Source organism: Boleophthalmus pectinirostris, unplaced genomic scaffold (assembly GCF_026225935.1).
Source record: "Boleophthalmus pectinirostris isolate CB_2022bp ecotype Guang Dong unplaced genomic scaffold, ASM2622593v1 HiC_scaffold_1327, whole genome shotgun sequence".
In the NCBI taxonomy this organism is placed as follows: Eukaryota; Metazoa; Chordata; class Actinopteri; order Gobiiformes; family Gobiidae; genus Boleophthalmus; species Boleophthalmus pectinirostris.
The window spans coordinates 1-25,000 of NW_026571038.1; the positions used below are offsets into that span (position 1 = coordinate 1).

General features: G+C 36.7%; 4 protein-coding genes across 4 annotated transcripts; 1 reads left to right on the top strand and 3 right to left on the bottom strand.

Annotated features, from left to right (window-relative positions):
* Positions 1 to 563: 563 nt before the first annotated feature.
* Positions 564 to 3,909, bottom strand: LOC110163074 (glutamate-rich WD repeat containing 1; the record flags this gene model as incomplete). The annotated part of the gene is made up of 5 exons (XM_055149823.1): positions 3,534 to 3,909; positions 2,582 to 2,699; positions 1,898 to 2,060; positions 1,262 to 1,472; positions 564 to 709 (listed from the first exon to the last, which is right to left on the bottom strand). Coding segments are annotated over exons 1-5 (999 nt in total), but the record flags the coding sequence as incomplete, so codon positions are not given.
* Positions 3,910 to 6,364: 2,455 nt separating this feature from the next.
* zgc:174888 (uncharacterized protein LOC558116 homolog) lies at positions 6,365 to 10,272 on the bottom strand. Its single transcript, XM_020927963.2, has 5 exons — positions 9,738 to 10,272; positions 9,160 to 9,266; positions 8,791 to 8,862; positions 8,229 to 8,375; positions 6,365 to 7,493 (listed from the first exon to the last, which is right to left on the bottom strand). Exons 1-5 carry the CDS (start codon positions 9,748 to 9,750, stop codon positions 7,140 to 7,142), a joined length of 693 nt encoding a protein of 230 aa, XP_020783622.1. The 5' UTR covers positions 9,751 to 10,272; the 3' UTR covers positions 6,365 to 7,139.
* Positions 10,273 to 12,812: 2,540 nt separating this feature from the next.
* On the bottom strand, positions 12,813 to 18,551 carry flcn (folliculin). Its single transcript, XM_020927974.2, has 13 exons — positions 18,413 to 18,551; positions 18,254 to 18,306; positions 17,929 to 18,132; positions 17,696 to 17,842; positions 17,389 to 17,610; positions 17,147 to 17,310; positions 16,990 to 17,081; positions 16,711 to 16,871; positions 16,108 to 16,221; positions 15,459 to 15,582; positions 14,675 to 14,800; positions 14,125 to 14,227; positions 12,813 to 13,705 (listed from the first exon to the last, which is right to left on the bottom strand). The coding sequence occupies exons 3-13, from the start codon at positions 18,130 to 18,132 to the stop codon at positions 13,498 to 13,500; spliced, it is 1,665 nt and encodes a 554-aa protein (XP_020783633.1). The 5' UTR covers positions 18,254 to 18,306; positions 18,413 to 18,551; the 3' UTR covers positions 12,813 to 13,497.
* Positions 18,552 to 18,621: 70 nt separating this feature from the next.
* Positions 18,622 to 24,975, top strand: LOC110163040 (leukocyte receptor cluster (LRC) member 9; the record flags this gene model as incomplete). The annotated part of the gene is made up of 8 exons (XM_055149824.1): positions 18,622 to 18,774; positions 18,979 to 19,126; positions 20,054 to 20,147; positions 20,232 to 20,344; positions 21,274 to 21,362; positions 21,929 to 22,166; positions 22,715 to 22,913; positions 24,829 to 24,975. Coding segments are annotated over exons 2-8 (1,004 nt in total), but the record flags the coding sequence as incomplete, so codon positions are not given.
* Between the last annotated feature and the right edge of the window lie 25 nt (positions 24,976 to 25,000).

Here is a 25,000-nt window from a genome sequence, read left to right on the forward strand (position 1 = left end):
TAAAGCTTAACAAAGTTTATTTTGGGATTTAAAAAAAAAAAAATTTAATATATAAAGAAGTTTATTTATTTTATTCTTTAAATATAAAGATTATAGAACAGCTGGACATATAGGTTATTTGGGATAAATTTATGTTTTTCTATGCCTTATTTTCATGTTCAAAAGTATATTTTATAAATTTTATTGTACATATTTGTAGATATTTGAAAGCCATATTTAAGAAAGCTGTGCAAATAACTAAAAAATTATTTAAAATGTTTCAATAATTGACCAATAATCGTGATAATGATTTTTTCCATAATCAAAGATAAACAGGTGACAATAGCTTATTTTTATCCATAAATAGCTTTACTAATACCACTATATAGGATATTTATATATTATATAATATATATATATATATATATATATATATATATATATATATATATATATATATATATATATATATATATATACATATACACACACACACATACATACTTTTTTTTTTTTTTTTGCCATTATGAGCCATTATGTGAATATGTTAGTAAGTTTTCCACTCTTAATGCAGTTGGCCGTACCGTGGCTTCTGTGGGGGACCACTGTAAATCCTCCACTGATTTGCTGTGTGAACTGAATGGACGCTGGTCGATCTTCCAGGACGCGCCTCCTTCCTGCGGCTCCCAAACGTGGATGTTCTTTTTGCAGTCTCCACTCACGAGGCGACCTAAAGAACACAAGAGGAAAAGAGTGTTTAAGATGAAAATATAAAAATTATTTCTCTAATACATAGATCTGCCTTGTCTAATAAAGGCCAAAATTTAAGTGTAAAATGGGGGAGGGAATTAGCTAATTGTTCATGAGACCACGAGACCATCATGTCGCACAAAAATAAGATATCTAAATTTAGGTGCCGAAAGAGATCACTATATTGTTAATCTGTTATTTTCTGTTTATTGTATCTTTATTCTCTCATATAAGACACATTCTATAGTCTACTTTTCCAAACGCACTCCTCCTATTGGTCAGCCTCGCTTACACTCTTAGTGACTGAAAGGCAGATTTAATCAATCACAAAGAAGTGTGAACTCTCAGAAGAAGGAGAGGGCCCCAGTTACCTTCTTAAGGAAATAAGCAATTACATGTTTATTATTTATGATAATGCTGAAATCACCACTTAAGCTCTAAAAAAATTATTATATAAATGTTTTGTCTCGCTCCTTCTTAACATGTGTGTTTTTATAGTTTGTGAATTAAAACTTCTAGATGCTTCACTCACCAGGTATTGTTGGTGACCAGTCGATAGCGAAGCCTTCTGTCATGTGTCCAGAGAAACTAAACAGAGCCTTGGCCTCTTTCTGCTGGTTCAAAAACGCTGCCATCGCTGCAGAATTATGCACAGCCTCCAGTTGAGGTCGGAGGTCAAATATTTCCACCTGTCCTTTCTCAGACCAACAAGCGGCCAATGAAACATCTCCACACCGGGTCACCTACAGAAAAAGTCCATTGTATTACACTTAACATGAAAAATGACGCAATAATGACAAATCTTTAAAAAGGGGCACAGCTTAACTTTTCTGTTGTTGTTTGTCTTTCACACACTTTTTCAAGATTTTATTGCTTTAACTAAAAAGTGTCCCAGAGTATGGTGTTAAATGTCTCAGTCCCTATGGTCACAAGTAGGTGGCACCACTGGGCCAATAACAGATCAGATCTGAGAAGTAAGAATCACAGTAGGAATGCACAAAATGTTTTAATTTTTTAATCCTTTACTCAGGGGGCTCATAATAGTTAATAATTTGGGGTACATGTGAAGTGAATGCATGTTGGTTTAATTCATTCTGGATGCAAAGCAAAAGTCATCAAATTTCGGAGAATCTGCAATGACAACAGGTGAGCTGGGTAAGCTACTTACCCTGACTCTGTTGATGCCTCCATAATGTGGTAACATGGCCAGCTCCATCTGTGGCTTCTTCTGCTCATCCTCCTCATCTTCATCACTGTCTTCATCACTGCTCTCCTCTTCACCAGAGTCTTTTTCTGTGCCATGTAGATTGTGCATTCTCATGACCAGGAGTCTAAAATGAAAATGTTTGTTTACAATAACGTGGTGTACAGGTGGGTGAGGTATACAACTTTTTGAAGTTGAGCACATACAATACAATCAATAATGAGAAAACTGCCAAAATTAAGTAAAACACAATCAAAACAAACTTTCAGAGAATTTTTCAAATATGGCTAGGAGTAAAAAGTATCTATTGTCCCTAGAGGATATATAAAGTTATACTGACTGACTGACAGGAAGTGATATTCACTTCTCAGAATATTAGAGTCTCTTTTTGTTTTGATACTGGAATTTCATCCAAGACATTCAAACACTTTTAACACATTTCAGATGGACTTCAAGAACATGTTATCAATTATCACAAATCATAAAAAGCAAAACAGATTCATTTTAATATGTCATCCATCCCTCATGTAAAAACACAATAGACATATTAAACAGAATGTCTCTCTTTCTCCAACAAGCTAACATTTGAATTAACCCCATGCTGCAGGGCTTTATTTCTATTTTCTAATCTTGTATCTAGGCACAGACCTGTTGGCAATGGCTGTATCTGCTTGTGTCCCAGCACAGAGAAGCATAGACAGGGGATACTGCTCTCTCCCATCTCCATCATTATCTCGAAGCACATCAAAACTCAGACATGGAGCCCCTATAAACATAAAAATACAGTTAGACATACGGGATACATGAACTAGACTGTAACCGCTTTTAAAGATATGAAATTGCACCTCTGACAGAAAGTCACACTATATTCTGTAGTTTAGGTTCAAGGATGCAATCTGCTCAAGTTGAAGAAGCATTAAATTATTTCAAATGCTTTATTTATAAATAGTTTAATGACTCGAATTTCTTCATAAAATGTATCATTTGTTTTGATTCTGTGTGTCACATAGTTTATCAAAAGAATCTACAGATGGCATGTTTCAAAATGTTATGTTATGAGCAATAGTAGAGTGACCAGATTTTCAAAATAAAAAAACTGGGACATCCCTGGATTTTTGGTGGTTGGTAATCATAAAATCAAGGAAAATTGTTATGCAGAGACCATTCATGACTAATTTGTGAGCCAGTATAGTCACATTTTCTTTGTGTTTTGGTCATTTTAAGCAGCTTTTCTGTATTTAACCTAAACAAATGACAATGTTAGCCTCTCTCTTTACTGTTGGCAGGGATCAAATTGGTCAAACCTGGGACATTTCTTGTATAAAACTGGGACAAATCACTGGTTTTGGATAAATCTGCTGGGATATGGGACACAGGACTCAAAACTGGGACTGTCCCAGGGAAATAGGGACGTCTGGTTACCCTAGGCATGTTTCCAAATGTTGTTATAAGCAATAGATAATTTATGACATGCTTTTACGTTTAGGTTACTAGAGTAATGGATAATTGACATTTGAGTACAGATGTCGCCTTTATAACATGGAAGATTAATAGAGTCATGTTTTATCCACCTCTGCGTGCGTGTTATGGCATAGTTTACCCGTCTGACACTCGTGGTACATGCGGTAAGCTGAGCGGTCCATCTCCAGCTCTGCCCCTGGCGCAAGCGGCTCCATCCCGGGCACATAAACCTTCTCCTCGACCCCTTCCTCCGCGTCCCCGTCCTCCATCTCCACTCCCTCGTCATCGTCGCTGACAGTGTCTCCCATCTCCTCCATGGCCGCCTGATCCTCGGCAAACGTGTCGTCTTCACCGGGGGCAGACATTTTGGTTTGGAGAGTTGAGTTATTTCTTCCGGTGAGCGCGTGGAGCCAGGCCACGTGGTTTGAACACGCGGCGGGGGCCTCCCCCTTCTCTCCAGCTGCGGACTCCCCCGTACTCCCCGTTTCTCTCTCCCCCATTTACGGGAATTGTGTGGTCCTCTTGGCGCTTGTTTTGCTCTGCTGCCTGGAACGGTCAGTCTCCTCACTTCAGGACATTTTGAGATTTTTTTTGCCTACTTTTAAAAATACAGTTTATTTAGTTAGTTAGACTATTCAAATAATGATCTTTAAAAGGAATTATTGAGTAAGCTGAACCACACAGGCTTGTAGTGTAAAGTAATAAAGAAAAACAGTGTATTCAATCGACTCACTTTAGGAAATTTTGAGATATTTTTACCTACTTTTAAAATACATTTTTTATAGTTAGGTAGACTATTCAAATAATGATCTTTAAAAGGAATTATTGAGTAAGCTGAACCACACAGGCTTGTAGTGTAAAGTAATTAACAAATACAGTTTATTCAATCTCCTCACTTTAGGAAATTTTGAGATATTTTTACCTACTTTTAAAATACAGTTTATATAGTTAGGTAGACTATTCAAATAATGATCTTTAAAAGGAATTATTGAGTAAGATGGACCACACAGGCTTGTAGTGTAAAGTAATTAACAAATACAGTTTATTCAGTCTTCTCACTTCATGAAATTTTGAGATATTTTTACCTACTTTTAAAATACAGTTTATTTAGTTAGACTATTCAAATAATGATCTTTAAAAGGAATTATTGAGTAAGCTGAACCACACAGACTTGTAGTGTAAAGTAATTAACAAATACAGTTTATTCAGTCTCCTCACTTCATGAAATTTTGAGATATTTTTACCTACTTTTAAAATACAGTTTATTTAGTTAGACTATTCAAATAATGATCTTTAAAAGGAATTATTGAGTAAGCTGAACCACACAGGCTTGTAGTGTAAAGTAATAAAGAAAAACAGTGTATTCAATCGCGTCACTTTAGGAAATTTTGAGATATTTTTACCTACTTTTAAAATACATTTTTTTATAGTTAGGTAGACTATTCAAATAATGATCTTTAAAAGGAATTATTGAGTAAGCTGAACCACACAGGCTTCTAGTGTAAAGTAATTAACAAATACAGTTTATTCAATCTCCTCACTTTAGGAAATTTTGAGATATTTTTACCTACTTTTAAAATACAGTTTATTTAGTTAGACTATTCAAATAATGATCTTTAAAAGGAATTATTGAGTAAGCTGAACCACACAGGCTTCTGGTGTAAAGTAATTAACAAATACAGTTTATTCAATCTCCTCACTTTAGGAAATTTTGAGATATTTTTACCTACTTTTAAAATACACTTTATTTAGTTAGATATGGTATTGAAATAATGATCTGTAAAAGGAATTATTGAGTAAGCTGAACCACACAGGCTTGTAGTGTAAAGTAATTAACAAATACATATTTAATCACTGATGAAACCAAATAACAAACTTGTATTTTATCAACAAACCTATAGTCTAAAATAATTAACAAATACAGTTTACTGATAGCATTCCCAGGATACTGAATCTATAAGATAAGAGACGTACAGTCAGCTATTACTAGCTGACTGTACGTCTAGCTGACGTACTAGCTGACTATTATTATAACTACTGATGAAAATAGATAAATAAATAGCCTAAAATTTGTTTAAACAACTGACCTAGTTCTAAGTAATCAAATATTGTAGCCTACTTATTACCAGTCAAAGGAAGCATGCTTTGAAAATGTATTTAATTACAGAATACTGGATACCTGCATTAAAATTTAGCCCTTTTTAGTAACTCATTCCATGTCATGGTCCAATTGGAGTACTGTGAAGGAAAAATCACACATGCATGCACCACAGACACTGTGTTTCACATTATACTGTGTGTATTTTTCTCACAACAGTTTGAAGACAGAATTTTATGAACAAGCACCAACATGTAGCTATTCCTTTGATTATAGAAACATATATCTGCATTCTGAATATACCAAAGGAAAGAGAAACTGTACCAGTTACAGTTACTCAAAATTACTGTACACTATGTTTATTTAGTTACTTTCCAACACTGCTTATTACATAGCTACACAATAACATGGATAGCTGGATCCCATAGGCTTATGTTATAGCCATTGATTGAAACAAATGCCTAACCTTTAGACAACAGCTCTGTAAATCAATCAATATGGGACTTCATCACTAATGGTCTGGAGTTTTCTGGTTATATATGGGGGCTTGGGGGCATTTTAAAAATAGGCTACAGTGATAAGACAAAACAACTAATCCATATCATTGTCTATCTTGAACTTGGCCAAAAGGCATTTTTTCAGTCCATTTACCTAAGCAGACAAGATCTGTGGATTCCCTTAAAACAAAAGTAAAACTAGTGCAATTTTTGTGCTATGTACCATGGATAGTCATGCAGGGACAGTGGTGGGTGTGTGGGTGTAAGCGTGTAGGGGCAAGTGTAACCTCGTGGTGCACTCACACCTGAAATGTCTAAGAGTTAAAAAACATTTATGAGCTGGTGTTTTTCAAAAGATGACACTGATATCTAAAATGATTTAACTTAGAATTATTTATATAAAGGACAATAATACTTTACATCATACAAAACATTCTTTGTAAACAGAAATAGACATGGCTTGTTGTGTGCACTGTTTAAATCTCTGTTAGCATAAAGAGCAGAGCCTGGCTGTAGCTGAAGCTTGTATTGAAAACAGGCTGAAAATAGCTAGGTTATCATCTGGTATCTGTTATGAACATGGCTTGATAGTGAATAAGTTGCGTTCATATTCTACAATTTGTCATAATTTCAGATGGAGGACAGGAGCCTATATAACTCTATGGTAGATTAGCTGTTTTTGAAAGAAACATCCAAACTATTGTTAAGGAGTGACTATATAAACTTGTCATAGTAATCCCACTGCTTTAAGTCCTTTCAGCTGACAACAGTGACGTTTGTGGGGTTGAATAATGGAAACACATTTTGAAAATAGTGTGAAAAGATGATGTCAGATTTGCACCCACAGAAAAGACGTGTATTTTTGTTTCACATGAATAGGCCCGGTAAGTACAGAGACATAAACCGCAAGCCAAGTCTGCAAGAAATCTGCAATCTGACAGCAAAAGAGCAAACTCTACCATAGAATTCTGACCTGTTCTCCAGCTAAATGTTAAACCTTGTCACATGAACCCAATTTATTGTGACAGTGTGTACCTGCCATCTCAGATTAAAAAAAAGCTTCCTACCAAACATACAATCATCCAACAATCTCTCAGTGCTGTTCCTTGCATTTTGTTGCATTCTGTTTGCATTTTTCCTATAGCATCACTCAGGAAATCAGCCACCAGTAGAGCCTGAAGAGCAGAGGGCTGCAGATGGACACAGAGTATGGCACGGATAGTCTGCCCCCGCTGGACATCAGTTGCGTAGCATTCATTATCCACTCCCCATCAAGACTGTCCCATTCGTCGACACCTCGAGTGGTCAAGAGTCTGGCTCTGGTGCGCTCAAAGTCCTTTCTCTCTGTTGCAGGTGGCAGAGTGGGAAGACTGCAGCTTTCAATGGAGGAATTACATCTGACCTTGATCCAACGGGAAAACAGCTCGGAAGTGAGATTGAGGAGCTCCTCTGGACGTGAAGTGTGGTCAGAAAGTAAATTCAAGTCTGTGTCCTCTTGAAACCTCTGTCAAAGAAACACCCAGATTTACAACTCTTGCAACATATTCAATCTATCGTAAAGATGCATTGTATAAGTTTTACTTTTACTTTTGGATTGTCTATCACCTGCTTATCTTTATGGTTATTGCTTTTTCTGGAATGTTTCACAGTATGGTATTAAAATTATACAACTCCATGTATACAAGTGGGTGACACCACAAGGGCAAGTAAAAAATCTGATTTGTGGAGAAGCGACCCCACTCACAGTAAGAATGTATGAATTTTTAGCATAAAAACACCTATAATTGGCAACAATGCAAGATAGATCAAGTTAATGCCATACTTTGGGACATTGTAGAGGCAACAATAGCATCTCCATGGAGACAAGCAGGTGGCAGATGCTCCACCAGTAATGCTTCATAGTGCACCTTTAATTCTTCAAAAATGTGCCAAAAATAAGCTATGAAAGATCTGAAAACTTTTATTTGTCCCACAATTTCACAAAATATTTCTGTGTTGTAATGGATTTAAATTACACTTGGCACTGTGCTTTTAATCACAATTTGAATATTTTTATTTGATTGGATAAAACAATAATAATGAATCAATTGGAGGGAGTCTAGTCCTAATTAGAATAAACTAAAGATATAAATGGGAGTAGAATAATAAGACCAAAATACAGTCAGTGTGGTTAAAACTCTGAGGCTGCAAATCTGTTAATAAGTGACTACAGCATGTCAAACATTTAGTTAAACTGTACCTCTGTGTTTCTGTTGCTCTTGATAATCTTTTCCAGTGTCTGTTTTAGATCTCTGATTAAGGAGCGATTTATGTGTTCGTCATACAGGTTTTTGATCAACACATGCCACGAATCTAGGAGGACGATGGCAGCTGGGAACACACAGCACTGGAGGCAAAGGCAAAATAACACTCAAATTAGTTTAAGATGCACGGCTGATGTGTCAAGCAGCTGCCACAAAAGCCACAGCACAAGTCAATACCGCTCCTGTAAAGTGAAACTCAAGGGTCGTCTTGTAAAAGCAGCTGAAATAACATTGCACTGTCACGGTATTAAAATTTTAAACTTGAGAAAAAATAATAGTATAGTTTAATATAATAGTTTTAAAATAATAGTTTTAGCAAGAATAAAAAGGATAAATAGCGTGGGTACATGCCTAGCTGTTCTTGTACAAAACATCAGTTGTTAAATTACAATGTGGTCATATACCATTTCTGTTTTATATTTAAATTTATAGCTTAGCTAGTTTGAATATCGATTGGTTTCTGGGTATTTATAGGAAAAAGGAAGCTTGTTAACTCACCGGGTCATTGTCACAGAGGATGCTACTTGTGTAGTGATGCTTAACATAGTAATCCTTAGGAAACACTGATCGCTAAAAAAATAATAAAACAAGATAAATATAGTTGAGATCCGTTAAACAGTCAGTGGCATACTATTTAGACACTAGTTATTATTATTACCAGGCTGTTAGACATAAACAATACACAATTGTTAAGAGGGTTGAAAATTACACAACATTTGAGCCGCTGACTGCGCTACATCATCTGAAAAGTGGACATGTCTGGACCATTTCCTACTGAGGTACAGATACAAGTTTGCCTATAACATACATGCACTTTCATTTTTAACAATCTAATATAAAGTAATAGTAACAAAAAGTGTAACTTACAAACCCCTTTGCATTCATGTCGATAGTAGTTTTAATGTTTTTTACACCTCCCAGGTCAGAGCCACAGCCTCCACATTGAGCAGTCCACAATGATAGAAAGAGCAAAACTGTGACAGGCATGAGTTTAAAGAAAAGACACAGAGAGACAAATTATGAAGAGGCTGCTATGAGGTCCGTCAAAAATGATAAACCTCATAAAGGAAGCACAACAACAGTTTCCTGTGGCAGTGACTCATCTGTGTCTAAATCCACCTTAACCATGATGCAATATAACTAATAGGCCTGTCATGATATAAAATGTAAAGTGTGATATATTTCTGCAGATAAATAACAACAGTGAAACTAATTATGTCATATCTCCCAAAAAATCCAAACTAAACACACTATTCCAAATGTAAAATATTGTGGAGAAAAAAAGATTAGCTACAATAAATAAATAAATAGCAGAATGAAACACTTAAGTAGTTAGTTTGCATAATGAGTCATAGTTATTCTACTCTCCACAGCTCATGCCTTGTAACTTAATATTATTTCTTCTAAATAAACTTAACTTTAACTTAAACATGTGCATTTCTTACCTGGTAGTGACATCCTTTTTATCTTTGTGAGAATGGGCGCTTCTCCATTTCTCTGGTTGACAGCAAACACTGCAGACAGGCTGTTCTGTGTACGGCTGTCAAAGGCAAGTTCACTTCTGTGTGTGGTTTCAGAGGGTCTTTTACACAGTATGTCCCTCCTTCTTCATATCTTCATTTTCGATCTTCTTCTCATCTCTTGCACAAGTTCTGAATATTCCTTTGGTACTTTCCAAAAAGTCCTGAGTAATCTTCTCACGCCATCCTGCGCTCCTACTTTTGGTTTTCCTACTTGGAGAGAGTGGATCCTTCCTTCTCCAGACAGGCCTTTGTTAGTTTGTGTACTTTATCCTTTTTCGTTTTCGTTCTTTCTATGTACTGACCTATATCTGCCCGAAGAGCCTTATTTGTCCCGGTGCCGCTGCCTGGAAACGAGTTAATAGATGTGGCCTGCTCTTGTGTCTGCTCCCTCTCCCTGCAGCCCCACTCTCTCTCTCAGTGCCCTCTCAAAGTGAAAGTGCTGTATACTGCTGCTGTGTGCGGTGGCTTGTCTGCTCCCTTTAAGTCGGGGCCCCTCCCACATCCACACGTTTTACCTCACCATTGACGGACCGAGCCCCCTCCCCCTTTTCCCCACATTCCCCTGACCCCCACCTCCCCTCCTGCCTCCCTCCCCCCTGTCCTCCCCCCTTTTGAGCAGACAGAGGAGGCTTACTCATGCCGTTGGAGCGCATGTTTTTCATTTGGACTCTCCCCCACACCTCTGCGCCTTCGTATCCCCACTTCTCTCCAGAGCCACTGCGCAGTATCACTCACTTTAATCACTACAAGAGTTCTTTCAGATAATCAAACATGGCTTGTTCTGCTCGACTTTGAAAAATATGTCTTGAATGGAAGCTTTCTTCACTTCTCCTTCACCCCTCTCTTGAAGCTGTGCCCCTGCTTGTTCTGTCATGCAGTGTTGCCCAACATGGGGTACTTGGGGACTTGGAATCATTGCAGAATAAAAAAAGAAGTTGCAGTGTAATAAAACTTAAATTTTTTTTCTCATTAGTAGTGAAATATATGTCCAATTTAAACATAACATATAATGTATTATGCATTGACAGCGACTTACGTGTCTATTTGTCTATCAGTGTAAAACAAGAAACGATAATGGCATTCCTGGTGGTAAAAATATGTTTTATTTCTCACTGAAAAAACTGAATGAAACAGGATGGCTGGGGGGTATACTGAGAAAAAAGGTTCTGCTGCTCAGGCTGTGAAGTTTGATGCACAGATGTGATCATTTTTCCTCAGGCTGAATCACACAGCAACATGTCATAATCACACAATGCCAACACAGAGTTGTGACACCTTAAGTGTCACATACTCTTCCCTTTTTGGCTCTGTTCACACTTGTCTCTCCTGGTCCTGGTTTGATTCTGGTTGAGTCCTGGTATGATCTTGGTCTGGTCAAATCTAGTCTATATTAAATCCAGATTAAGTTCTTGGTTTAGTCCCAGTTTTGAAATGGTGGGCGGTAATTAATCACATTGTGGGGACTGAAATCGACAGAGTTAATTCATTCTTGGGGACCTGTCTTCCATATTGAGACAAAAATCAGGTCCCAATGACGTGAATTCTTTATTCTTAGATCAAAAGCATGGTTTAAAGATAAAAGATACTGTGTTAGTTGGACTTGTTTTCCAGAAAATGAATGCAAGTCAATGTAATTTCCCTAAAAAGCAATGGAAATTTGTGTGTGTAGAAGTGTGATCACAGCTTTTGGAAATCAGCCAAAGACAAGAAAAAGTATCTTAGTAAAATCCTTGAGAAAAGCAATGTGGTCCAAGCACAAACCCACACGAACAGACTCCCAAAGGTGTTGTTAACTAAAATGTCTTCACCTCTGCTTACTTATGCCTCTCCAGTGGTATAAATATTATTATTGTTCTGTCATTTAGCTTGCTCAGATAACACTCTAAATTTGCTCATTGTGTTCCTTTTTCTACTATTAGTAAAATATGTGAGATGAAAAACAGATTTATAGAGATTTAGGGTGCATGCGCTGCCAAAACTGTAGCTGTTATGCAACGATTTCTGCAGAAGTTCATCTATTTGTCCAGTTATATGATAATTTATGCTTTACTATAGAAATCACTGTAGGCGTGAGTCAGGCAAAAACACACATGCCCTCTATAAGTTTAAATAAAGCCACATGTTTTTTACTGACTGCAACTTCAGCAGACACTGCTTATGTGATATAAAAACAGCTGTGTTTTTTAGAGCTAATTAAGAGCGTAAATCTGCTGATACAGTCCAATGTTTAGGAGGTCCTGTCATGCAACTATTTTGTGTATATCTGAACCGTATAAAACATAAGAGTGTTGTCTTTAACCCTTTGGGAATGCTGGACGGCAGCCACAGAACAAATGAGGGGGAAGCTACAGAAAAATGCACGCTGTCCTCTTTTCCTCCTACCCGCCACAAGATGGAGCTATTAGCGGATTAAAAGGTTTTTAATGCTTTAATTTTTACTTAAAACTTGAAATATATTACATAATATATATAATATATATATATATATATATATATATATATATATATATATATATATATATATATATATATATATATATATATATATGTGTGTGTGTGTGTGTGTGTGTGTGTGTATTATCAGTCATCAGTCCAGTGGCAGCAGTTTGCGGGAAAAAAGAAAGTAGAGAAAAAATTCCACAGAAATTTCCATCCAAACTGCAGGGAAAATTTCAGAACATATTTCTGACAGTTTAACCATTAATTTAGCCAACTAAAGGTGTTTTCAACTCTTTACATTTGTCTAATCATAAGTATTGTGTAATTTAGCCAATAATAGCAAACTGTAACTAAAATAATAATCTTCATCAGAATGACAAGACTAGACATTTTTGTAAAACTAAGCTTTAGTGAAAAAGGACATTATGCACTTTAACTATGAAATGATGAATTCAGAATAGTTTGCTTTGATATAAAATGATTAGGCCTTGCTAGAAATGTTCAGTGGATCTCCTTAAATTTTTATTTAAAATAAAAGCGTAAGAAAATACCGAGTGGTTAGATTTAATTATTTTTATTTTGTTAAAACACAAACCCTGTAATAAGTTAAACCTAAAATACAATATTTGGCATAAAAATAATTATTAGATATTGTGCCACTCTATGAAGGTTCTTGTACAAATAATACAAGAGGAACATCATAAAGACCAAGAATGTGTCCTTTGATTTTGTTGCAATTAAAATTTGTATGTAACCATGTAACAGTTCCTTTTCAGGGGGTCTGCCACCTGCTTTTGTCTTCATAGGGATGCTATTGTGTGGTTTGAAATCTTCCATAGTATAAGAAAATAAACATATCTTCATGGAAACCAGATAACGTCATAATTTCAAGGCATTTTTAAGCCATAAAAACACCAGTAACTGAATAGATGCAAGTTCATTGCCATATTGTGAAACATTCCAAGTAAAAGCAGTAACATCTCTATGGAGAGAAGCAAGTCACTGATACCCCTACAAACCTTGCAATAGGTTAAATGTATAATAACCTTCTTTTACATAAAAACAAAGTTGTTAAAAATATTGTTAAAAATGTTCGTCAGTGTCAGTGAAGCTGTTTATAAAGAAAAAGCTTCAAAACCGTGCAATAATAGATCAACAGTTGAATTCAGACCCTTATAATGCCTAATAAAAGCCCCCAGCCTTCCCTTTTCTGTGTGCCATGTGGAGTTCTCTTTGGCCTTTGTCACTGGCTGGGGCTCCTCTCTCCTCCTCGGACCGCACTCATTAAATGGGTCTTGTATGTTTTGCTGAGTCCGGTCATCCAGAACTTTAGCAGGCGTACGTTGTCTTCCTCTCCCGGCCCCGTGGCACCGAGCAGGGTCAAGACCTTCTGTGTGTCCTCCCTCCCCCGTCCATCCACTTTGGAGAACTTAAACAGCACTTTCACTTTACTGGAAGAGGCAGAAAGCAGGATTTAGGGGATTTACAAACTGTTAAAGGGCCCATACCTGATATGTTGTCCATGTATTTGAGCAAAGTTTGTCTTCAACAGTGTAGATGTATTATATAAGTAGCTCTTGAGACCAAAATAAGTCTCCTGTGTACTGTCTGCATCTAATTTGTGTCTCATTGTTTGATAATCAGGAAGTATATGTGTGCATGCTAGTGGTTGTTAGCTTTCCTGTGACTCTAAAATATTGTAGCAAATCATTAGAATGCTTGTAATGCAGGCGTAATATCAGAAATAACTCTACACTGAAATTTTCTGGTAAATTTTTTGTGCAAACCTAAGACACAACATTTACATCCAAGTTTTAGCACATTTAGCATATTAAAATAAATCAACTTTAAGTCTAGCAAATATACTTACTTCATCCACTCTTCCTTCAGACACAAAAGACAGTGGGACACAACATCCATGGACAGGTTTTCATTGGATAGAGCAACTTCTAACTTATTTAACAAGGTTGGGCCTAGGAAAACAAAAAAACATACTTGTAAAGTCAAGCTTACTTAGGCTTTAACAAGTTTTGCAATCAACTGCCTTAATTTTTAGGATTAGGACTGGGAGCACTAACACAAATGTATTATACTCTGTGTGTGTGATTATTTGAGATCACAGTGGAGTGGCTTTTTAAAATTTCATTGTGAAGTTTGTGCAATGACAATAAAGGTATTCTGATTCTGATTTGATAGAATACTGAAATATGAACTGAACTGAAATACAGGAATGACAAGCAAGTTTAAAACATGAACTAACACAGATTTAGTATGGACTTCGAAGATTTCCTAGATTGCTGCCTTTGAGATTTGTTAATTGTACCCACTGTAGTTGTGATATTGTTTCTGTTGCAATTAATGTCATTGTTAGTCATTCAAGAAAATGTGTATGAAATAAACTGTGTAAAAATGCATCGTACCTCTGTCTGTGGGCTGTGTGTTTGTACTGCTGATGTTGAACTGGAACCAGGAGGAAACATTGTCCTGGCTCACAGCTGAACTCTGTCTATTTCTGTCAGATGAGACATCCACCAGAACGGAAAACTCTAAACATAAAAACATTGAAAACATTGGTGTTATGACTCACTTATTAAGACCGGCTTTTTACATTAAAATGGTTCCTTTTGTGGTTTTGGTAAGGTACTGTATAATATCGCAGTTGTTGTTTGGAGTTGTGCAAAATTTTAATATTCAGTGGATCGTCTATACATTTATATATTTTTTTTATAATGGCTACATAAAGAGCTGATTTTAGCCATTTTAATTTGTTTTTAATAAGAGCATTTTAGATTGATCAGTAACAGATATCACTCAGTCTACACATCACCGGAGAATCTTCCTGAAGCCTCCTTCATGTTTACTCCTTCATTCTGTGGTTTTCTTTGGGATACCACTTAATATGACATATCTGACTGACAGCTGAAAAATGGAGGATCGAGGAGAGGAATCAAGGAGAAGGAAGCGAGGAAAGAGAAATAAGATGCGGCCTTAGAAACTTCTTGGTCTGTTTGACACCATAGATTGTTTATATAAATTACTGATACTGATTGGTTGAGATTTGTAGGTCTGGTGTGAGGTCCTGTTTGGAGAGTCACCAGTTGTTGTTCCAAAAGTATTTGAACACAATTCTACTCAGGTGTTCAACATACACTTGAGTTTACTTGGGTTGAATAAACTGTTCAATAAATGTGATATTTTCTTTACCTGATGAGCTCACATGGACCGGAATGGGAACATCTGGACTTAAACCCAAAAAGTTGCATTTGTAGGCCTCCTCATACTGTCCACTGTACGGTATAGAGCGGACACAGCCGACGGGGAGCAAAGACTATCAGAAAACAAATATGAATGAAAATATAAAAATAAAGTAAAAAAAATATTACACTGACATTGTTATTAATTGGTCCTACATTTTAGTCCAGATGTTGACTGTGTTGTTTGGTCCTGTTCTAGTCCTTGTTTACCTTGGTCTAGTCCAGGTTAAGTGCTGAGTTTACCTTTGGTTTAGGCCCAGTTTTGATGTACTGAATATGTAAGTATGAGTGCTCTCTAAATGTACTCACAGAAGATCTGTTACTCAAGTTTGACTTTAATTTGAACTTGGTTTTAACAAAATCTGATCATAAAAAACTACATCTGTATCTACAGCTGCTGAGCTGATTTTGTCTTCAAATAACATTACAATCACAAGTTAGCTAGGATCAGCCAAGCGTTTTCAGTTTTCAGTCACATTTTTTTTTTTGTGTTGAAAATCAAACATGAAACCATGAACGCTCATATTGATCACAGATTCCCCAAAATGTATGGTTTAAGTTCATTTTGTGGACCACTTTACAGAGAAAAATGCAGGTACCTTTAACACAATGAAGGCTGATTGAATGAGCCCAGGATCTGCACTTCTCCAGATGACTTGGTTTCCCATCAACACATGCCAGGCAAGAATGCGGAACTCTGTAGCTCCAAGAACCTGACAAAGAATGCAACCAGATTTAATCCAAATAATATGAATAGGAAAGAATGACACAATAACACATCATAATTCCTATATATTCCTATAGGAATTCTAGAATTCTAGAATTCCTATAGTTTAAAATGGAAACGGTCAGATTGTAGATTTGTTGACCTGTTTAGGGTTAATATCTCTGTAATTACTGAACCTATCCACATAAAACAAAACCTGGCAAACATCTCCTTGGTCAGCATACGGTTTCCTGCCAATAGTCTCAGAAAGCAGTGACATCAGTACCATTGTTGTCACTTGAAAAAACTTTAAATCATACGATTAACATTGCTAGTTTGTGGAGCTAATCTCTAACAAATAATGATATTGATTTGAATATTTCATTCAAAAACAATGAATCTCCTGTAGAGTTATATAAGGCCCCTGCCATCAATCTGAAATAATAACCACCAAATTCTAGTAGACGCAGTCTATTATGGGGAACCAAATGCTTACCTGTCTCAAATGCCTCAGAGACCTGAATTTTGGACCTGGTATTTCTTCTAAGTTTGTCTCATCAGAAAAGAGATCCATCCCAATCATGGCTTCAGTCTGGTGCCGCTGTGATTTTGATCCTCCTTCAGCTCCTTCTCTGCAGTTCATTTCCTCTTCCTGCTCTATTAAAGAACACCAACAATACCAGGTTACATTTTTACAATACATTTAAATGCCTGATTGTCACATAAGTGACTAATATTGTATTAGTGATTACTGATAGTTCATATGTCTTTGAACCTGTCTGTCTTTCTATTAGGACGAGCGTGTCCTCTGTGGGTGCTCCCTCCAGTAACTTCTCTGTCAGGCGACTCCCACAGGCCTTCAGCAACCTGAGCACAGAACAATGAGTGATGTGTAATAAGAAAAGTAATAACAGTATAATACCAAGACTCACCAGCTGAAGGAGGAGTGCAGGCTGGCCCAAAGGTTTGGGTGCTGTGTGAGTGAGGTGAGGGAGCGGGCTGCATTACCACTCCTCTGATGAGGAAACACTGGTGAAAATACACTGTTTATTCTGGCAGCACGCTGTGGACACACTACCTGCTCACTGTCAAACACCTGCAGATAGGAAAGTTAATAAATATTTAATAACAATGCATAGTTTGGTTAAGACGGCTGAGCTTGTGTGATACTGACCTTGAGAGCTGTGCTTTGCAGACTTTGGATTGTGAGTCTGAGGTGCCGTAACAGAAAAGGCCAGGAGTTTATGAGGTAGATTCTGTCCATAGCCACCATCACGATGCTGTACCAGCGCTGAAAGCCTCTGGCCAAGCTGTCTTTGATGAAGAATGTGTGCGAGAACACAAAGCCGTGCTGCTCATCCCCAAAGAAAATTGGCCCTTCTCGGCCCGGACACACCTGAAATAGTGAACAGTAAAATAATAAACATATGTCTCTAACATGTCATGATACCATGTAAATATGAGGGAGTAGCAGGCCTGACCTCACAGCTGAGGCTACGGACACAGGCCTGTCGGACCACGCTGAACAGCTGAGACTGCCGTGGATGCTGATGACTCAGGAAACGTATCCCAGTCTCATCATCGATGCTCACAAAACCCGGGTGAGACGCAGGCAAAGATCGACATCCCTGCAGCATTAACACACATTCAGCACCTTTCACAATATTTAACCTCCATAATTGGTGGTCTATCTCCCCACTCCATCTGCACCCACCTCGCACATCTCTCCCCTCTGTGTGGCCGAGCAGTTTGCCCTCATGGTCAACCCCTCTCCTTCCCTGTCCCCATCTCGGTCCCCCAGTGCCAGCCCGAGTTGAGAGGGGGGAGAGGGTGACGGCGGATGCAGAGCCTCTGTGCAGAACAAGGTCCGGGGACCGTGGAGCTCACAGAAGTGACAGAGAGCCACGAGTGCATTCATCTGAGAAAGAAGGAACAAGTTAGTAATTAAAATGTCCAGAATGACCATCCTTTGTGCACACACATCACTGTCATTTCTTTGGTAAGGTATAAGTAAGAAATAGTAAGAAGTTTTGTCTTACCTTTAACGAGGTGACTTGGGAATCTCAGACAGGCTTTGTCCTGATATAACAGACTGCAAACGGGCAAACGCGCATTACACTAAGCCTTTATGTCACCCCTCACCCAAAACAAAGATTCAATTTTTAGTTCTAAACTCCTAATTGTAATTTAATACTTACATTTAGGTCATGGACACCATACTTCATGAGTTTATGAGCAGCTGATTTAGGTAGCAACAATCTGTCACGTGACAGTCACGCGCTTTAGCAGAAGTGACGCAGTCGCTTGACTTTGTCCGAAAAAAACACGTTTTAACTATATAATGCAATAAATTTATAACAGTCAGAGATTTCTGTTGTTGTACCATCACTGTTAAACAAGCCTGGATATAATTAAGTGTAACAGATAAAGTGCTTTTAGAGAAAGTCACAATTCTAAAAAAAACAAAAAAAAACTAAACAAAAAACACTACATTACCCATAATCCATTCCACTGAAATCCTAACGTCAACAACGTGAGAAGCGTCTCTTCAGAGCTTAGGGTTTGTATCCTTAAAATTATGTTGTTTTTTTATTTAACAGCAAATTATCGTTTTCATTGTAGATATGTGGCACTTTAATCATGACTGATAGGAGAACTTTCCAAATATACGGCTACGATGTATTCTGTTGCTGGGCGTTTATTAGCCTACATTACTTCCGCACTTAAAACGAAATTTAACTTTCATGTCCTTTCTTATTTTTAGTACTGAAATATCTCCAGCTGAATAATGGCTTCACAGGAGAGCTCGTCCCACGCGGAGAAGCAGGGAAATGACGCCCATCAGAGTGACCCGATACTCGGCCAAGAATTCCCAACTCAAACCTCAACCGCGGATGAGAAGGGCACTTCGGGTAAATCATTATTTGAACACTGATATCGTATTTGAATTTCTAAGTTACTGTGACCCATGAGTTCTTGTAAATTGCATTCTTGCTTTGAAGAGATGTGGAGATTTTTGTACAGTTGCCAATACTTTATTATCTGTGTTGCGTAAGAAAGTTGTAATATGTTAGCAGTCAGGAAGTGATTCACCATCAAGAGAGAGTTGATGGATGAAGGGTCATGGAGATATATATCATGGGATATACCAACTCATGTTTTCTCAGAAGCAGATGCAATAATTTCTTAATAATCTGATGGTAAAATGGTCATCAGCCCACATGAGCCCACATTCAAAACAATTTATCCAGACAACATATCATAAATAATGTAATACACAAACATATTTTTGTCTGTCTACAAATTTGTTATTGTTTTCAAATAAAATTACAATATTTCCTCAATGAGTTGTGGATTCAGACATTGATCATAATAATGCCTATAGAAATGATCAATTTATTTAGAGTGATATTTGATATAGCCCCACAAGGTACTGAAAATAGTCCTGTCTGTGTTCCATTTGCGGATTTGGGGCCCGAACCACCAACTGAGAACCACTAGTTTGATGAGACAAATAAACACCTGTTAATCTTCTGTTACTCACCTTCTTGTAGCTGGACAACTGAGGAATTTCACAGACCTCTTCCCCTTTGTAGGACAATACAATAGTTTTTTTTTTAATCATATATCATCAAACTAGTATTTATGAGAAGGATTATAACAGGAGAAATGTTTTTTAAATGTTACTATAATTCACAGTGTCCAACAGTTTATGTGACCAACTTTATTATTTTAGACTTTCTAACTTAAAAATGCAAGATTTTTAATATAGATTTTCTTTTGAGTCATTAGCCATTTATCAGCCAATTGTTTTTCTGCATTGTTTCTGTGTATTTTAGGTGTTCAAGATCATCAAAAAGAAAGTCAAAATTGGTGCCAATATTTTGTAATGGGAAAATGCCGCTTTGCCGACAAGTGCCGATTGTTTCATAGGTAATGCCGATGTGAACGAGCACATAACAAATTATATAAGCGTTATGCCTTCTTCTTTTTAATGTTTTAATGTTTTTTCTATAGTGAGCTCCTGATGGATGACTCAAAGTCTGCATCTGCAAGCAAAACTGATGAGGAATATGAAGAAAAAAGCAAGAAGAAAAAAGTTAAACAAAAACAAAACTATGAAGAGAAAGGTAGAGACACAAATTATTTAATTGTTAATCCAAATGTTACAAGTTGTCATGAGGCAGGAGTCAGTTATAAACTACTATTATAAACTACTATAACTATTCACAGTTTTAAAAAAAATCCACAATATATGAACCTGAATATTATTTGTGAGGAAATTGTTAAATAAACTCACTATTTTAATCTTCACCTCAACTGTATAGAAAATTTCGAATGAAATATTGCCACATTTTTGCAAGTGTAGTAAAAAAGAGACAATTTTGACTTTCCAGTTAATTTATGTTGACAGAGATGTTGGACTTTGTTCCATTTTTTTTCCATGTGGATTGGTAATTACAGAGATTACTCTAGGCTACTAAATTAAACCTACACCAGATCATAACAAATACCACCACTGAACTCTGACCTGTCCTCCTGCTCAATTTTTAATTTTTTATTCACTCATAAAGGTGCTATATTATGCAAAATTAACTCAAGAGTTTCAAGCCATTTTAGAAAATTGTTGCCTTATCAAAAAACATACTTTCATGCACACACCCATGTTAACCCTTAATTAGTCTGTCTACGTCTCCAAAGCTCACAATCCTCAGTTCCACCTTGTGATGTCATGGAGCTGTAGCTAACAGCTACCTTTTACCTTTTGTTTAATCGAGATGGGAAATGATCCAAATGATTCAAGTGAAGGCGTATGGAGTTTAAAAACATAATGGAGCACTTCCTCTATTATCACATGACATCACAAGGTGGAACAGGGCCATTTCTGTTTGAGAGAAGAAAAAAATTTAATATGTAGGATTTGTGTGTTAAATGTGTGAATGAAACAAAATACAACTCGGGGTATGTTTTTGATGAGGAAACAGCATTATAACATAGATAGAAGGTTTTGATGTCACGTGACCCTTACATTACATTATATTTGCTTATTTCCTTTCAGAGATCAACAAAAAGCCTCGAATGCGCACGGCCGATGATGTCATCTCCAGGATCTTGTGGGACTCCTCTGTGGACTCTTCCCAGTTTGTGGTGGGTTACAATTTCAAATTGTACGTAGTCACAGTTATTGTGAAGAAACAACACAATTATTCACAGTTATTGTCTCCCTTACTAAAAGAATAGTGAAATCTTGAATTCAGTTTAATAGACATTGTATAATAGATTACCTCTTGTACGTGGCCAAATTTTTTAACTAAAACTTTCTGAATGGTAAAGTTAAAGATACACTATCTTTCTATTGCTTTACTGGAATGTTCCACCGTATGGCATTAACTTATCAGGTATATATTCAGTTACAGGTGTTTTTATTGTTCTAAAATACTCTGAACGATATGCATTATTTCTGTGAGCGTGCTGCCTCTCCACAAATCTGACCTGTAACTTGGTCTGTTGACGTCAACTGCTTGAATATAGATACTTTTAATGCCATACTGTGGAACATGACCAGCAAAGCAATACAATATCCACGGAGATAAGCAAGCGGTGAACCCTTTTCTCCAAGTTACAATGTGACATTAAAAAACACAACTCTCATTTTAGGTTTACTTTTATGAAAAACAGATTATGACTGAATCGATTATTTTCGACATTCCTAGGTGGGTTATGTGGACCGCTTCCTTGGGGTGTTAGAACGCCCCTTCTGTGATTTTAACTGGGAGACGAGTCCATGTGACTGCGATTACAACACAGAGCTGGCCCTGCCCCGACACAGGATCCAATACTTCACCTACAGGGGGCAGCGCGTTTGGGACAGGCACAGTAGGATGGACAGGGTGTTTGGCTCCACTGGACAAGCTCTGGCTCCCCCCTTTGGAGGGGAGGGGGAAGTAGAAGGTAATTCTGATCATTGACACACAGAATACTATGAAATATTACACAGACAATTATATTATAATGGACTTGTTAAGGGCACATTATGCAACTTTTCTCAGTAAAGCATTAAACTTATCTATCTCCCTGGAGACAAGAAGCAATTGGTCACACTAGACCAAGCTACAAGTCAGATCTGTGGAAAGGCGAATTAACTTTGATTTTTGAGTGTTGAGCAACAACCCCATATTATACCCGTGTATATTTAAAGTTAAAAGAGTCAGGTGGGTACTGTATCGCCTTCCAGAAAATTGCTAATTGTTGCCAGCAGCATAAGAGGCCACAATATTAATATGAGGAATTTGCAGACTGCATTTCTAACAAAAAATATCAGATATTGGATTTTCAATTTTGTTATATTCCTTAAACTATATTTCATATAAGAGTAATACTTACTCCTCTATCCCTGTCATCCATCTGAAAGTTTGATTCTCTAAAATGAATTGATCCTTTTTTTTTTTTTTTTTTTTTTTTTCAAGTAGTATTATTCCTGACGTAACCATTATTTACAGAAACTGTAGAGAGACCACCAAATGAAGATGAGCCTCTTCCTGTTGTGAGTGGGCAGGAGCAGACAGTTGCAGATGGTTGTACACTGAGCACACATCTGGAGGTCAAGATGCAGGATGAGATGAATAACCACCCTCCTGCGTCAGAACCACAAATTAAGCAAGCGCAACTGGGATTACAAGAAACATGTGCTACAAACAGGTTTGTGGTTTACTTTAGAAACACTTTTAGTTGGTCCCATGGCAGTTGTCGGTTCCAGTTAAATTATACGTATTTTCGGAAAAAAAAGTTTCGGAAAAAGAGGTTACCAAACTGGGTTTGAAAATATGTTTGTATATAAGTGCATCCTGAGACTAAGGTGGAATAAGCAATCCATAATTTGATAATTTTACCTAATATGATTTCTATAGTATGACAATTACACTCCACAAAATGTATTAAAATTAATTAAAATGATCAAATTGATAGTTTGTAGTGACATCAGGCTAAGAGTGTGTCAAATGTATACAGAAAAAATACAGAATGGATATAAACACATATAAGCACATTTTCAGGAGCCTGTGATTAATATGAGCATTCATGTTACCGTTTAGGTGCTAGCGAGCTTGAGACTGTAATGTTATTTTTATAATTTTTTTATTAAATCTTTTTATTGTGTTTTAAAAACATATAAAAAACCCACAATCTTTACACACAGGAATAGACACGCTCACACTCACACAATTGCCCCCTCCAATACACACGTCCACTCACACCTGGACGAAGAGGAGAGGTGTTCACCAAACAGAGAAGTACCAAGTAACACAGAATGACACAAAAAAATATCAGTAAATCCATAATGAGTGACTAGAGCAAATAATAATAATAATAAATACAAAAATAAAAGCAACCACAATAGTAATAGCTGTTATCTGTGTTATTACCACCCCCACCATCATCATCAATAGGTGAAAAATAAAATAATAAAAAATTTAAAATTAATACAGTACAAATCCATTATTCATGTTTATATATTAAGTTTATAAAGTTGTTTTAGCAGATTTCCCGAGGTTAGGTGTAGTTGCTTTTCCGTAGATGTTTTACAGGCTTTTCTATCAGCCACTTCCTAAAGGTTGGTGCAGATATTGTTTTCCATTCTTTCAAAATGAGTCTTTTGGCCACAGTTGTTCCAAGTAAAGCACTCCATAGATGTTTTGATGGGGTGTGTGACTCCACCAGACAGGGCCATGTTTCTTTCTGGTGCCAGGTCGGTCTCATCTTCTCCAGAATTCTGTAATACTGGACAGTCCCCAAACGAGTGTAATGTTATTTGAGAGGACTCGTTCAGATCTTTCTTTTAAGATTAGAGAGTTATGAAGCTCAGATTAGGTCTAATTTGAGTTTCTAACAGAGCAGTGCTTTCAGTTAGCTTCTCACACCCAGGGAATGTTCATGAGATCACATGCAAAATATCACTAGTATAAAAGTGAATGACTTATTATCTTTGCTGATCCAAAAAGCACTGATTACAGATTAACCATAATTATTTCTTTTATGACAATACTACAAGCATAGTATCATTTGTATAACCACCTATTTTTGTTCAGCTTTTTTTTCAACTTTTTGTGGGGCAAAGATTAGACTATGGGGGACCACTATAGTCTGTTAATGCATTAATTAACACTGTTATAGAAAGACAATCAACATTGGATGCTTGGCTGCTACCTGACTAAGAGAGCGTTATGTCTAGTTTAATTATTATTAATTATAAAAAAAAAAATTATTCAATATAGCAGGTAACAGATATAATGAAGGTACTAGGGATGGTTATGGACTATTAATCTTAATGAAAGTTAATATATTATTCACTGACAAACTGACATCTGTGTATTTATCTAAAGGACAGGGTTAGCAGTTTTTATGCAGACAGGATATTTTGTTGCTTGTAAAAGAAATGATGGCACTTCACAAATTGCAGCCTTTGCGATTTGCTAATTATGTCCATTTGATTGTGATTCATCTTGCAGTCTTACTTCTCTCAAAAATAATTTCATTTAAATTTAACATCCATGCATTACATATCAGTCCAAGGTTGTTGTACATGTTTTTTTTCTAAATTGTTGCTCTCTCTCTTCAGAGCTCAGAGCTCAGCAGCTGTAGAGATGGAGGGACCTACGACTGAGAATGAAGAAAACCACGAGGATTTGTCTGTAAGAACCACAGAAATGCATAACATTAATGTATTTTTAGAAATATATACACTATGCAGCATTTCTGATGGAGGGTGCTTGTCACCACACAGATGGTGT